Consider the following 15,000-nt stretch of genomic DNA (forward strand, 5'->3'; position numbering starts at 1 on the left):
TGTTTTGTTTTCTGTTTCTTTGCTTGCATGTAATTTTAGCCATCTTAATTGTTAGTTTCATTGTGTATTGTATGTTGAGTAATAATTCTGTTTTGCAATAATTGTTTTTGTATGTTTTTTGTGTGGACCCCAGGAAGACTAGCTGGTTGCCATGGCACCAGCTAATGGGGATCCGTAATAAAAAAAAAAAAAAAAAAAAAAATCAAATCAAATGTGGTAGTGAAAGCGTTAATTGGGATCCTTTAATAGACATAAACATAAAACACCCCGACGCACCTTGCCAGAGTCCTGGATCATCTTCACGTTCTCCTGACCGAACTTGTCGGAATACAGCTTCAGGAGGCGCTGCGAGACCTCGGACAGAGGGGTGAACTTGGGCTCCTTGTAGATGTACTCCTTCCCGTCCTCGTCCTCAAAGAACCCCTGCGGAGAGGAGGAGGAGGAAAGAGAGAAGGAGAGGAAAGGACAGAGAGGAGAGGAGAGAGTAGAGAGGAGAGGGGAGAGGAGATGAGATGAGAGGAGAGAGAGAGGAAGAGAGAGAGAGAGAGGAAGAGAGAGAGAGAGCAGAGAGGAGGGTATTCATCCATTCTTCCATTTAGACGGCAAAACAATCTCCATCGTCACAAGTGATCTAATCCGATCAAGTCTTTTAAATCTTATTTTTCTTAAAACAAGTGGAAAGGAAATCTGCTGACAGGGTGAGATGATTTCACTTGTTCCGATGCAAATAAACTTGTTTCAAGAAACGTATTGTGTGTGTGTGTGTGTGTGTGTGTGTGTGTGTGTGTGTGTGTGTGTGTGTGTGTGTGTGTGTGTGTGTGTGTGTGTGTGTGTGTGTGTGTGTGTGTGTGTGTGTGTGTGTGTGTGTGTGTGTGTGTGTGTGTGTGTGTGTGTGTGTGTTCTGATCTCACCATATCTTGAAAATGAATGGCCGGATTGCCATGGAATTTATTGTGGACATTTATGACCCCAAGAGGAAGAACACCATTTTGGTGACCTCATGTCCTTTCCTCTACCGCCAAACTGAGAACAAGATATGTTGAAATGTCATGGAATGATTGCCATAACATTTGCGCGCACATTCATGACCCCACAAGGAAGAAAGCTACTGATTTTGGTGACCCCACAACCTAAACTCTAGAGCCAACATCAAGCCAAACTGAGAAAATATATCTCAAAAGGTAATGGTCAGACTGCCATAAGATTTGCTATGCACATTCATTCAAGAAGAAGAAATCTCTTCTAGCTCCATCAGGCCAAGCCTTCCATTTTTAAATGTGCATGTCTCCTGACCCGTTAGTGGTAGTCACAAAATTGGCTGTGAACATTCATGACCCCTAGATGAACAAACATGTTGATTTCCACTAGCGCCACCATCAAGCCACAAATTTGCTATGCACATTCATGACCTCAAGAGAAATCTTCTCCACCAGGTCAAGCCTTCCATTTTCAAATGAATGTATCCTCTGACCCATTAGATTTACAGTCACATAATTTGCTGTGAATATGCATGACCCCTGACCAGGGGCGTAGCTGGGGGGGGGGTAGCTTAGGATGATTCCAAGGGCCCAGCACTGGGGGGGGGGCCCAAAAAAAAAAAAAAAAAAAAAAAATTATTTTTACTAGACATCACTCAGGTGTATTATTGATGCTCTCATTGATACTATGTTTGTTTCTGAAGTGTGTGTGTGTGTGTGTGTGTGTGTGTGTGTGTGTGTGTGTGTGTGTGTGTGTGTGTGTGTGTGTGTGTGTGTGTGTGTGTGTGTGTGTGTGTGTGTGTGTGAGATATATATAGAGAGAGAGGGGGGGCTTTGGTAGACTATTGCATTGGTCCATTAATTGAAGATGAACGCAATGCGACATCCTTTACTAGGCTCACCCACCAACAGTGCAGGTGCTGAACTGCTGATCCGAATGTATAGGTAAAAACCATATTATGCGTTTTCATCAATAAAAAAATGGCAAAAAAAAAATCCGCTTGTGCGCTTACGCGCGCTCGCATTCACTGGGGGCCTACAAATACATTCTTTCATGGGGCCCAGAATCTGGAGCTACACCCCTGCCCCTGACAACATGTTGATGTTGGTGACCCTGTGACCTTTTGTGGAAGTGGACAGGTATGGGTAGCGGTGTTAGTTGGACAATGCTTAGGCTACCCATACCTGTCCGCTTCCATTCATTGTGCTAGTTTTGACAGAATCCTTAATCAAGCTTTTTTACAAATAATCTCACCCAATTATTGGCAGATTATGTTTACTTGTCACAAGGAAATATGATTTAGACATAAAACTTGTGCTGTGAGATGGTACAGTATATATAGCTTGTGGTTGTCATCGAGCGAAAACCTTGTATCTCCAAAAGGGTCAAAGGTCAAGAATGAAAAAACTCATTTTCAGATTGAAACCCAACATTTCTTTTCTTTGTTTTAGTTTTTTTTTACATGTTGGGTTTTTAATGGGTTCCATGGTCCTCAGGTTGACAAAACTCACTCACAACGTAAATTTTCTAGCAAAAATTGTTATTGAGGATGTGAGGTTTATGCTCAACAGCAGTGATGTGTTTCGAACGGAAAACAACCACAAATCGGGAAAAGAAATCAAAAGGAGAGCTTTGGGGGATATGTCTCTGGACAAGACAAAGACATAAACCACCTCCCACAATGCAGCAAACAGGGACGTAAAGTCTCATCTATCTACACGAGTAAGGACAGACACAGACACACACGGCATGACCAGGTTGAGACTGTAGGCCAGACGGCCAGTACACGTAACAACTACTCACTCAGAACAAATACAAACGGCAGACGCCTGGATGAATCTATTAGAAAGTACACATCGCTGCGTGTGGGTGTCAGACATTATCCCCCTGAAAGACGGGAGATCCCAGGCCGATACTCATAATGGTTAATGAGGAGTTTAACTACCGTGTAGCATTAAGTCACGGCCAATTTGAATGGCACTGGTAGCTTTCGTCATTCTTGGAAACCTGTAAAAGATGGCTTCTGTGTTTGCCAGCAATTGTGTCAAGAAGTCATGGCAAGTATGTCAAATAATAACTATGTCAAATAAAGATACGACTGCTGAGGCGAAGCAGTGAATGACGGCAAAAACAACCTTGATTGAGCCTTAAAGGAGAACATTCTAATATGTCCATATCTGTGGCCTAAGAAAGTTAATTCAGTATCTGTGAACATGAGCTACTCTCTCCTAAAGCCAGAAACCAGAGAAGTAAGAATCAAACTTGTGATGTCATCAAGTATAAAGTCTGGAGCTGCTCCATTGACAATGAATGGGAGACTGATTTCGTGGACCCAAAGTTTGTTTTCTTTGCACATATATATATATTTATATATATCTATCACCAAATTAGCTTTATTCTATAGTAGTGATCAATTCTGAAACAGAAAATATTTCTCAATTGCCCTCAATTGCCCTCTTTCCTCCAATCTTCCAATCATAACCATTGCTTCCCTCAGACAAACAAATGTCAATTCATTGTTTATGGAGCAGCTTCAGACTTCATACTCAATGACATCACATGTTTGAGTTTTAGCGCTCCTATTTTTGTACCCTCTTAGACCAGAGGAATAACACGTATGCATTCTGAAAATGGGTACATTTCCCCTTTAAAGCACTTGACTAGAGATGATTGGGTGCAACTGCCATGCAAAGAAGGTGAACAGTGTGAAAAGAATACGGCAGAAAGTGTTTATACGGCAGCCTATCAATCTACATACTGCTTATCAGGGCCATATTATGCAGGCAGGGGCTCAAGCTACAAAAAGGACACCCCCACAACTAAAATGTCTAAAGCAGAGGGGTCAGGTGCCCCAGGGGCTGGCCAATAGGAGTCTCAGTCGAGTGACTGAGTGAGTGACTGAGTGACTGACCGACGACTAGGGCTATTTACTGAAGCAAAGATACGGCCTGGGGTTTAACATTAGCTTTATCTTCTCCTAGTAGTACTGGTCGCCTCTAGCTTTAGCTTAGCTGAATGTTAGTGATGGTGATGGATGCTAGCCGCTAATGTTAGCACCAGCAGGCTTAATGTTAGTGATGGTGATGGATGCTAGCCGCTAACGTTAGTACCAGCAGGCTTAATGTTAGTGATGGTGATGGATGCTAGCCGCTAACGTTAGCACCAGCAGGCTGAATGTTAGTGATGGTGATGGATGCTAGCTCTCTAAGCTCTGCTAACGTTAGCACCAGCAGGCTTAATGTTAGTGATGGTGATGGATGCTAGCTCTGCTAACGGTAGCACCAGCAGGCTTAATGTTAGTGATGGTGATGGATGCTAGCTCTGCTAACGGTAGCACCAGCAGGCTTAATGTTAGTGATGGTGATGGATGCTAGCTCTGCTAACGGTAGCACCAGCAGGCTTAATGTTAGTGATGGTGATGGATGCTAGCTCTGCTAACGGTAGCACCAGCAGGCTTAATGTTAGTGATGGTGATGGATGCTAGCTCTGCTAACGTTAGCACCAGCAGGCTTAATGTTAGTGATGGTGATGGATGCTAGCTGCTAACGTTAGCACCAGCAGGCTTAATGTTAGTGATGGTGATGGATGCTAGCTGCTAACGTTAGCACCAGCAGGCTTAATGTTAGTGATGGTGATGGATGCTAGCTCTGCTAACGGTAGCACCAGCAGGCTTAATGTTAGTGATGGTGATGGATGCTAGCTCTGCTAACGGTAGCACCAGCAGGCTTAATGTTAGTGATGGTGATGGATGCGGAATTCTGTAACATGTATCAATTCATCCTCAATTTTATAGCTTGGCTTTCTTTTGCATCTTAGCAGCAAAGCACAAGGGGGTTGTGGTGCTTTAGTGGCTTAATTAAAGGAACATGCCAACATTTTGGGAAATTAGCTTATCGTCTTCTCCAGAGAGAGACAAGAAGCTAGATACCAGTTTCCTCTCTGTGCATTCAGAAGAAAGCTATCTAGCTGCATGTTAGCCTAGCTTAGCACAATGAATGGAAGCGGACGTGGCCGGTTAGCCTTCGGGAGAGGTGTTACTTGGACAATGCCTAGGCTAACCGGCACTGTCCGCTTCCATTCATTGTGCATCCAGATAGCTTTCAACTGAACGCACAGAGAGGAAACTGGTATCTATCTTCTTGTCTCTCTCTGGAGAAGACGGTAAGCTAATTTCCCAAAATGTTGGCGTGTTCCTTTAACCTTTGCTAGTTAGTAGCCAGTAGCCCCCAAGCTGTAGTGCATGCATTAAGTACCACTGAGTGTGACACATAGGATATACAGTACACATGTTTGTTTACATTAATCATACATATTCCCTACTGGCATGTATACTGGCTTTAACTAGTCTTACTTCTAAATAAAAGTACCTATTGTTTTTAATATTCTGGCCCATTTTAAGTATGGAAGATGGTAAACTACAGTACGATCTATATATCCAAAGAAACACATCAATAATCTACAGAAGGTCATCAGATCCTACCCAGGCAAATGAGTTGAATGAAGGATTTTAGTGGAGGACAAGAACTACAACAGGTCAGTCGTCCCTTAGATGCGTCTGTTTCCCCCACGCCTTAGTTGGTGAACTTTGCCAATCGGCAACGCCGGATCTCGTCATCACTTCCACCTAAAATGTTGTTTATGAACTTAACCCTAACCTTAACTTTAACCTCAGTGGAGACCTCACGCCCCACCCTAACCGTTTTATTTTTTTCCCCACCAGGCGTGGAAAGGAATTACGCCTTCAAAGGAAATGCAAAGGAGACATGATGAGCAGGTCACATACACACTCACAACAACACACAGCTAGACCACATACACACTTACAACAACACACAGCTAGACCACATACACACTTACCGCAGCCTTGGAGGAGGAGACAGAAGCACAAAGAAGTCCATTAGCAAAGAGAGCTTAGGTAGGGGGTGGGTTTGAAAGAGAGAGAGAGAGAGAGTGTGTGTGTTTGTGTGTGTGTGTGTATGTTGACACAGATAAGTGTGTGTGTGTGTGTGTGTGTGTGTGTGTGTGTGTGTGTGTGTGTGTGTGTGTAGGTGTGTGTGTGTGTGTGTGTGTGTGTGTGTGGTGACGCAGATAAGTGTGTGTGTGTGTGTACATCTATATGTGTGTGCGTGTGTGTTGATGCACATATGTGTGTGTGTACATCTATATGTGTGTGTGTGTACATCTATATATATATATGTGTGTGTGTGTGCGTCAAGTGTGTGTGTGTGTGTGTGTGTGTGTGTGTCAAGTGTGTGTGCATGCATGATCAGCAGGGCAGAGTTAGGTAGATAATCATGCCTTCAATAACAACACAGATTTAAGGTCGCGGCATTCATGCTTGGCAAAGATTGTTAGCTAACTTGCCTTCATTACTGTACTGATAGAGAAGGGTCTATCAAATGTGCTATTAGTGTGCGATTTCGGATCGTCCGGGATGAGGGCCTTAGCGTAGACTCAAGCTCGTGACCGGAAAGGGCGAGGAGCGTGAATTCTCAAACTATTAAATCACACGCTCATTCCCCGCGATTGTTCGCGGTTGCGTCTACAACACGGTCCAAATTTAAACGGGGTCCTACCAATAGCACCAATTCACCCGTCTCAAATCCCGCCCCCTCTTTTCTTGATCCTCCAATCACATCTGTCGCTTCCTAGCAAGAGTTGTGATTGGAGGATCAAGAAAAGAGGGGGGGGGGGGGGGGCTTGTTGGCACCGTGTGACCTTACCTGTCCAAAGAAAGCCACTCTGAAGTAGGTGCCCAGCATCCTCTTCCCCGAGTGCATGACCTCCATGACCTTAGTGTAGGCGCGGTGCAGCGTGTCGTACAGGTGGGTCAGTTTCTGGTAAAGGGATCAAGGAGAACAGGATAAATGTAAAAGAGGTTCCATATCTATTGTATGTAAAAACACAGAGATTAAACATTAATAACTTGAGCAAACACTTTTTATTGTTTTGCCTCGTCGCCGCTGTGTGTTTATCGCCGAGTGATCCAGACGGCAGATTTATTAATAATAAAAATCAATCGTAATAGTGAGAGCTGATTAGATATATCAGTTTCACCTCTTCTACGTCCAAGTGAACTTCCGTGTTATTATTGAGATAAAACGTTCCTTTAATATAATCTCAGTGCTCCTCGGTTATAAACGCCCGGAGCCTGGCCTCTCGCACATAACAACCTCACGGTTCCGTCTCAGCTGTGTCTCAGTTAAAAGGTGCTGTTCCCCGAGCAGCAAGATAGGAACTCGCAAAAGGAGTTTCACCAACAACTCGCTTTTTAAGTCAACGCTTCAAGGCGTAAGATTCTCACGTGTATAGGATGGAATTTGGGGAACTGAACATCAAACTTTTGTTTTGAATGTATCGTGCGCGGCTTTACTGTACAGGACCAGACAGCTCCATGGTTGTGTGTAACCTCGTACCCAGTTTTATCTCCTCCGTGAGATAAAGCCTGGTAAAGAACTACTGCCGAAAGTGTGTATGGGGTAGAATTTCCGGTGGAAGCTGCCTCCGAACGGACCAAACTTTTCCCGAATCCTGTCGGCAAACAAGCTATAGAACGTCCCGGTTGTGTAGTAAATTCTTCAGGCAAAGCCGTTGCAGTGGCTTAAAAACGAGGAAATATTGTGCACTTCACACGTTTCTATAATTGTTTTGTCGAAACCGGAAAGCCCGTAGCGGCCTGTACTTCCGTTTACACACTTTAGGAGGCATATCTTTACCAGCCTAGGTTGTGTGTGGTGTTACTGTAGGACCAGACAGCTCCATGGTTGTGTGTTGTGGTGTTATACTGTAGGACCAGACAGCTCCATGGTTGTGTGTTGTGGTGTTATACTGTAGGACCAGACAGCTCCATGGTTGTGTGTTGTGGTGTTATACTGTAGGACCAGACAGCTCCATGGTTGTGTGTGTGGTGTTACTGTGGGACCAGACAGCTCCATGGTTGTGTGTGTGGTGTTACTGTACTGTGGGACGAGACAGCTCCATGGTTGTGTGTGTGGTGTTACTGGAGGACCAGACAGCTCCATGGTTGCGGTTGGAGTCGACACTCACTTCAAAGTCTCGGCGCTGCTCATAGATGGGGATGATGAGCCGGTAGACGTCAGCGATGAGCTCGTAACGCTCCGCCTTCCACAGGCCGTCTGCGCACTCCTCCAGTAGCTCCATCAACACCTCCTACACACACACGCACGCACACACACGCACACGCAGACACACACACACACACACACACACACATGGACCACACACATTGACAGACAGTGTTATCAAGAAGGCACGGCAACGCCTCTACTTCCTTAGGCGCCTAAGGAAGTTCAACGTGAGTCAGAAGATCCTCAAGAACTTCTACTCGTGCACAATAGAGAGCATCCTGACTGGGAATATCACCTCCTTGTTTGGGGAATAGCACCGCACAAGACCGCAGCAGACTATACAGAGAGTGGCCCGTTCAGCCGAACGCACAATTGGAGGTATGCTTCCCACACTCTCCAAGACATTTACAACAAGCGCTGTATGGGTAAGGCTAAGAGAATAATCAAAGACCCCGGCCACCCAAATAACTGCCTCTTTGAACTGCTGCGGTCAGGCAAGCGATACCGGAGTCTCATGATCAAGCACAGAGACACTCAGAAGGAGCTTCTATCCCCAGGCCATCAGGATGCTCAATGAACAATGAACAATAACAGAACATCAAATACACCCACAACACACACATCCACACGCACACACTCACTTTAAATAAACAACACACTGTAGCACCCACTTTACCCACTTTAGACACTAATACACACTTTATATTTATTGGCATCAATCCCACGCATCTCATTGCACCTCACCACCACAAGGTGGCACCACAAGCTAAGCTATACCTCACCATTCTACACTGTATACTGTATAGTAGCTGACTGTATAGACTGTACAGAAGTATAGACTGTACATATATACTGTATATATGTATATTGAACATTTTTGTTTTGTTTACACTTGTTTACGTACTTGACTTTCTATTTTATACTTATTATACTATTTTAGACTATCTTGTTATTTTATCTAGCACACTCTCAGGAGCAAAACAGAAAGAAGCATTTCATTTTTTTTTATCCACTTTTTTTCCCCATTTTCTATTTTTCTCCCATCCAAATTTCGTATATCCAATTCTTCCCTCCCCTGTCTTGAACGTTGCTAGACTATGCCTCCCACAGGTCGGTTGTAGTGAGGACAGAAGCCTTGCATCACGTGTCCCCTCCGGTACACAAGGAGGCAGCCTGTCGCATCTTTTCACCGCAGCAGCTCGAACTCTGTGGCGAGGAGTAACGCGTGGGAGGCTCACGCTGCCCCCGAGAAAGAAAGAAAGAAGCATTTCATGCAAAAGTATTCTGTATTTCTGTATGACAACTAATAAAGAAACTTGAACTTGAACACACACACTGCTTTGTTTACACTGTTTATTTGTTCTCATATTTTTATATTCAGATCTAATTGTATTGCCTACACACAGTATATCTATGTCTTAGTTTCTACTATTACCCTGATCATACCTGTAACTCCCTCCCCCCTCCCCCATGCTGCTATGACGCCCACATTTCCCCACGGGGATCAATAAAGGAATGTCTTATCTTATCTTATCTTCTCTTACACACAAAATATATAAGCATGCTTCTTTGTCAACCATGACTTCCAACATAATGAACCCTTGAGATGTCGAACTATAATAGTACAAGTCTGTTTTTAATCTTTTTTTAGTTTTAGTTTTTGCTGTGTCAATGCGATACATCGCCTGAAAGCACTTGACCTCACAGTCTTTTAACCATTTCACTACCACACTACAAATGGTTAACCCTGTCACTACCACACTACAGAAGGTTAGCCATTCCGCTACCACACTACAAAGGGTTAACCCTTTCACCACCACACTACAAAGGGTTAACCCTTTCACTACCACACTACAGAAGGTTAACCTTTCACTACCACACTACAGAAGGTTAACCTTTCACTACCACACTACAGAAGGTTAACCTTTCACTACCACACTACAGAAGGTTAACCTTTCACTACCACACTACAGACGGTTAACCTTTCACTACCACACTACAGACGGTTAACCTTTCACTACCACACTACAGACGGTTAACCTTTCACTACCACACTACAGCCCGAGTGTGTGTTTTTCCACAGCCCTTTTAAAAACGTGTTAATAGCACCTGCCACCTTCTGACTTTCACAAACTCTGCAGTCTGTCGTTTTTATTTCGTCTGTATCTCGTCTTTATGGCTTCATAGGAGCGACTGGACACAGAGGAGGGACATTTCCTTTGGGTCTTTATTTGCCGTGTTCAGTGCTCACTGCTCAGAGCCGACGCAGCAGATGGGGGAGAGGAAATTGAGCCCATGTCCCTGTGTTTTATTGTGGAGGACGACACGGAGGTGAGCTCGTAAATGTTTTCAGAACAGAAAGGTCAGTAAAACCGTAGAGCCTCAGGATGTGTTCAGTATCAGGGATTTTCTTTGTTTGTTTTGATGATATAAATGTAAATGGTAAATGGTAAATGGCTGCTTTTTTATATAGAGCTTTTATCCAAAGCGCTTTACAATTTGTTCCTCACATTTGACCCATTCACTCACACATTCACCATGCAAGGTGCCAACCTGCTCATCAGGAGCAATTAGGGGTTAAGTGTCTTGCTCAAAGACACATCGACACGCTGCCCGGGAGGAGCGGGAATCGAACCGGGAACCTCCGGATTGCCAGATGACTGCTCTACCTCTGCTCTACGACAGACGACTGCTCCACCTCCCGTGTGTGTGGGGCATATATGTACATACAGTATTGAGCTGTCTCTGTATAATATAGTATTATGGGAAATAACCTTTTAAGAACTTTCTTAACCCACGCCAACATTTGGGGAAATTAGCTTATCGTCTTCTCCAGAGAGAGACAAGAAGATAGATACCAGTTTCCTCTCTGTGCGTTCAGTAGAAAGCTATCTGGCTGCACGTTAGCCTAGCACCTTCGGGAGAGGTGTTAGTTGGACAATGCCTAGGCTAACCGGTCATGTCCTCTTCCATTCATTGTGCTAAGCTAGGCTAACATGCAGCCAGATAGCTTTCTACTGAACACACAGAGAGGAAACTGGTATCTATCTTCTTGTCTCTCTCCGGAGAAGACGGTAAGCTAATTTCCCCAAATGCTGGCGTGTTCCTTTAAGATACTAGTAGTCCAGTACCATGTGTGCTGAATGCCGGTTAAATAGTAGTAATAATAATAATAATAATAATAATAATAATAATAATAATAATAATAATAATAATAATAATAATAATAATAATAATAATAATAATAATTAGTGCTAAACAGCAGTACTATATATAGCACAATACATTTGGGAGGAGGAGGAGTCTGGGGCAGTTTTTACATCTACATGTTACCTTTAAGCCTTGGTCATGATTCAGTAGGAAATCAAGCCTGTACTTTCAAACTTAGTGCAAATTAACCTTATAGGCAACAATAATAGTATGTAGGAGTATAGATCAGAGACAGCTGTCAGGTGCATAGACTACACTACACTAAAACAGAATAGAATAGAACAGAACAGAATAGAACGGAATACACTGTACAGTGGCGCGGTGGTTAGTAGCACTGTTGCCTCACGGCAAGAAGGACCCGGGTTCAAACCCCAGCATGTTCTCCCCCCTGTGTTTCCTCCCACACCAGAAGACATGCATGCTATAGGTTTGCTGCCCTTAGCCAAGGTACTGGCTTACAAAATGTCCCCAAGGGAATAAAAATAAAGGTTCAACTAGATCTCACCTCGTTAAAGTGGACGTCCTGCATTCCCACGTCCTCCATCATGGCCGCCTCCTCGTCGATGTTTGGAGTGATGACGCGGAAGGCGGAGCAACCCTGTCTGAACATGCCTGTTGTAGAGGACAGCAGGAACGTGGACATCATGGATTTAGGATGTTGGCAGACAACTCGTTTATTTTTATTTTTATTCTATTTATTTTTGGGCTTTCTGTATTTTTCACCCATCCCAATTTAGTCGTTATGCCAATTCCCTTTCTTGTCATTGCGCACCTGGGGAGGGTGTAGAACTACCACACGCCTCCTCCTCCAATACATGTGGAGTCGCCAGCCACTTCTTTTCACCTGACAGCGAGGAGTTTCCCTGGGGGGAACGTAAGGTTCACGCTATCTCCCCCCGCTCCCCTCCCTGCTGAACAGGCGCCCCGACTGACCAGTAGGAGTCGCAGTTTACAACGACCAGGACGCATACCCCACCGGCTTCCCACCCGCTAACACTGCCTATTGTGTTAGTAGGGATGACTGACCAAGCCGGAGGTACCGCTGACTGCTGGATTCGAGCCCAGTCTCTGCGCTGGTAGGCGAGTGCTTAGTGCTTAGTCCACTGCACTACCCAGCCGCCCTGACAACTAGATTTTGAACAGATTGAGACCATTTAGTTTGAATCATACGCAAGACGTTGGGGTGATCTGTGAAAAATTAAATATACACTTAAATATATGTATATGCACCTGCATTTTGTACACTTGGTGGTTAATAATTGGTTTGAGGGGAGCTCCAGTAGCTCACCACGTACCGCGAGTGCTATTTCAGCGCCGTGGACAACCGCGCTCGTGCGGATCTGGGGCTGAGCGCGTTCGAATCCCGGACGGCAGCCGTGCCTTTCCCAGAGTGTCTTTCCCCCCCATCTGAACCCTTTCAGCCTGCTTCTGTCGGTCGAACTTGACCAAGTATGAATGCGAAGAAAAAGCGATAAACGCTAAAAGAACCAGGTGACTGGTCAAAGTTAAAAAAAAAAAAAAAAAAATTGGTTTGAAAGAAACAACATGGAGGAGTAACGAGATTGTGATGTCACAACGGAGCTGTTGTGTTGTTGTGTGTGACTGTAAAATGTTCACAGGTTCAATCCCTGTAGCAGGTGCCCATCAGGAATGATTACTGAGTGTCAGTAAGCATTAGGGCTGTCAGACTAAATTCCAGTATTCAAATTCTATTTGAATAAAAACATTTAAATGATGATATATATGAATGTAAATAAATAAATGAATAAATAAAACATTATTGATATGAGATGAACTGAAGCCAATAAATGTGTGTTACAAAGCCCAGCCCGATGCCTAATGACAGCTTCCTATTAATACTACATATAATAGCAAACTCAACACACAGTGAACGTGTTAATTGTGAGCAATTTACGCCTGCTTCAACGTGGTAATAATATGTAAATCCTATTGTTAATATTCAAAGCCTAATTTTAGCCTATTCATATTCGCATGGTATTCTTAGGGACAAGTGACAGCCCCAGTAAGAATGGCACTGAACCTCTACCTGCTCCAGGGGTGCAGTAAATAATAATAATAATAATAATAATAATAATAATAATAATAATAATAATAATAATAATAATAATAATAATAATAATAATAATAATAATAATAATAATAATAATTAATTACATTTATATAGCGCGTTTCTACATACTCAAAGCGCTCCCCACAATGTAGGGTGGCAATGGCCTCCTTCACCACCACTGGTAGCACCCAACCTTGGGCTACGCAGGCTCAATGGCTGCCATACACTGGCACCAGGCACACATCACACTACACAGTGGCTGAACGGCTCAGGAGACAGGGATTGATATCAGCCAATTAAGGGGAAGGGATGATTAGGTGGCCTTGATGTCAGAGACCTGATTGCGAATTTGGCCAGGAACGTCAGGGGAACCCCCTAGTCTTTTACGATAGGCGTCCTGGGTTCTTTAATGACCGAGATTCAGTCAGGACCTCGGTTTAGCGACTCATCCGAAGGACGGCACTCGCAGCTGTACGGTGTCCCTATCACCGTAACAGGGGCATTGTTACCGACTAGTCCAGAGGACAGAGTGCCCCCTGCTGGACAACAACGCCACTTTTCGACAACAGCCTGAACCGGTGATCTTCTGATAATGAGTCCGGAGCTCTACTCATGTAGCCTAGCCACACTATCAGGGTTCACTGGAAGTCATGTACTGTATATGACTGAACAACTGAAAAGTACAGGGGAGGGACGCACACAGAAGCAAAGTTCATCACATGCAGATTACCAGCAAAAGTACACACACAATGAGAATGAAATCAAATCGCACACTCCTGCTCCATACTTATTATAATCATAATTATATTTAATTATAACATAACTGTAACACTAAAACTATGAAACATTTAGTTTTTGCAAAATGATGTACTGAATTATGTTTATTTGAATTTTTTTATTTTATTTTTTTATGTAATGTAAAAAGGGTAGGCATTATAAGCCTCGGCTTCAGCCTACACCTTTTCGGTCGTTTTCTTTCTTTTCTTATACATTTCCTACTACTGTACATTGCTTTGTAAAATGAAGACCGAAATAAAATCATCCATTCATTCATTCATACGCAATTCATTTCCCACTGGTCACCTCCAGTGTGTGTGGAGTCACAGCGGCTGAGCTCCACAGTGAACCACTAGGTCATCATGAAGCCTCCTCACATTATACAACGACGTGGCCTCCAGGCTTCTGACTACATCTGGTATCAGGCCTGATATCTGGACACAGCTGACAGCACTGTTTCTCTGGGGAATGTGTGTTTGACCCTTGGACGGGCGCTCGGGTGGCGTTGAAGACGCCGTCGGGTGTGTGTGTGTGTGTGTGTGTGTGTGTGTGTGTGTGTGTGTGTGTGTGTGCGTGTGTGTGTGTGTGTGTGTGTGTGCGGTGTGTGTGCATGTGTGTGTGTGCACGTGCACGTGTGGAATATGAGCATCGACAAACCTGTCACTTTTCAAAACCTACCTGTTCTCCCAAGCAGACAATCTCCTCCAACCACCCTCCTCCAACCTACCACCTCCCTCTCCCCTTCCATACTTTCTCTCTATCTCCTGGGACTGGATTTCGGAAAGTGCCCATGACTAAATGTCCTGATTTACAAAATTATTCATTGTATTATTATTCCCATAGAAATTGCAATTTTATTTGGATTGGTAAAAAAAA

General features: G+C 43.9%; 1 protein-coding gene across 1 annotated transcript in view; it reads right to left on the bottom strand.

Annotated features, from left to right (window-relative positions):
• LOC311236551 (dedicator of cytokinesis protein 9-like) overlaps positions 1-15,000 on the bottom strand; it is a gene marked incomplete at its 5' end in the record, with an annotated part of 72,300 nt that overhangs the window by 15,558 nt on the left and 41,742 nt on the right. Inside the window, 4 exon segments of the mRNA XM_084324230.1 lie at positions 277-423; positions 6,702-6,815; positions 8,026-8,148; positions 11,782-11,888. Of these exon segments, the coding sequence (XP_084180356.1) occupies positions 277-423; positions 6,702-6,815; positions 8,026-8,148; positions 11,782-11,888 (491 nt within the window).

Source organism: Notolepis coatsorum (genome assembly GCF_963971535.1).
Source record: "Notolepis coatsorum genome assembly, chromosome: 1".
NCBI classification, from domain to species: Eukaryota; Metazoa; Chordata; class Actinopteri; order Aulopiformes; family Paralepididae; genus Notolepis; species Notolepis coatsorum.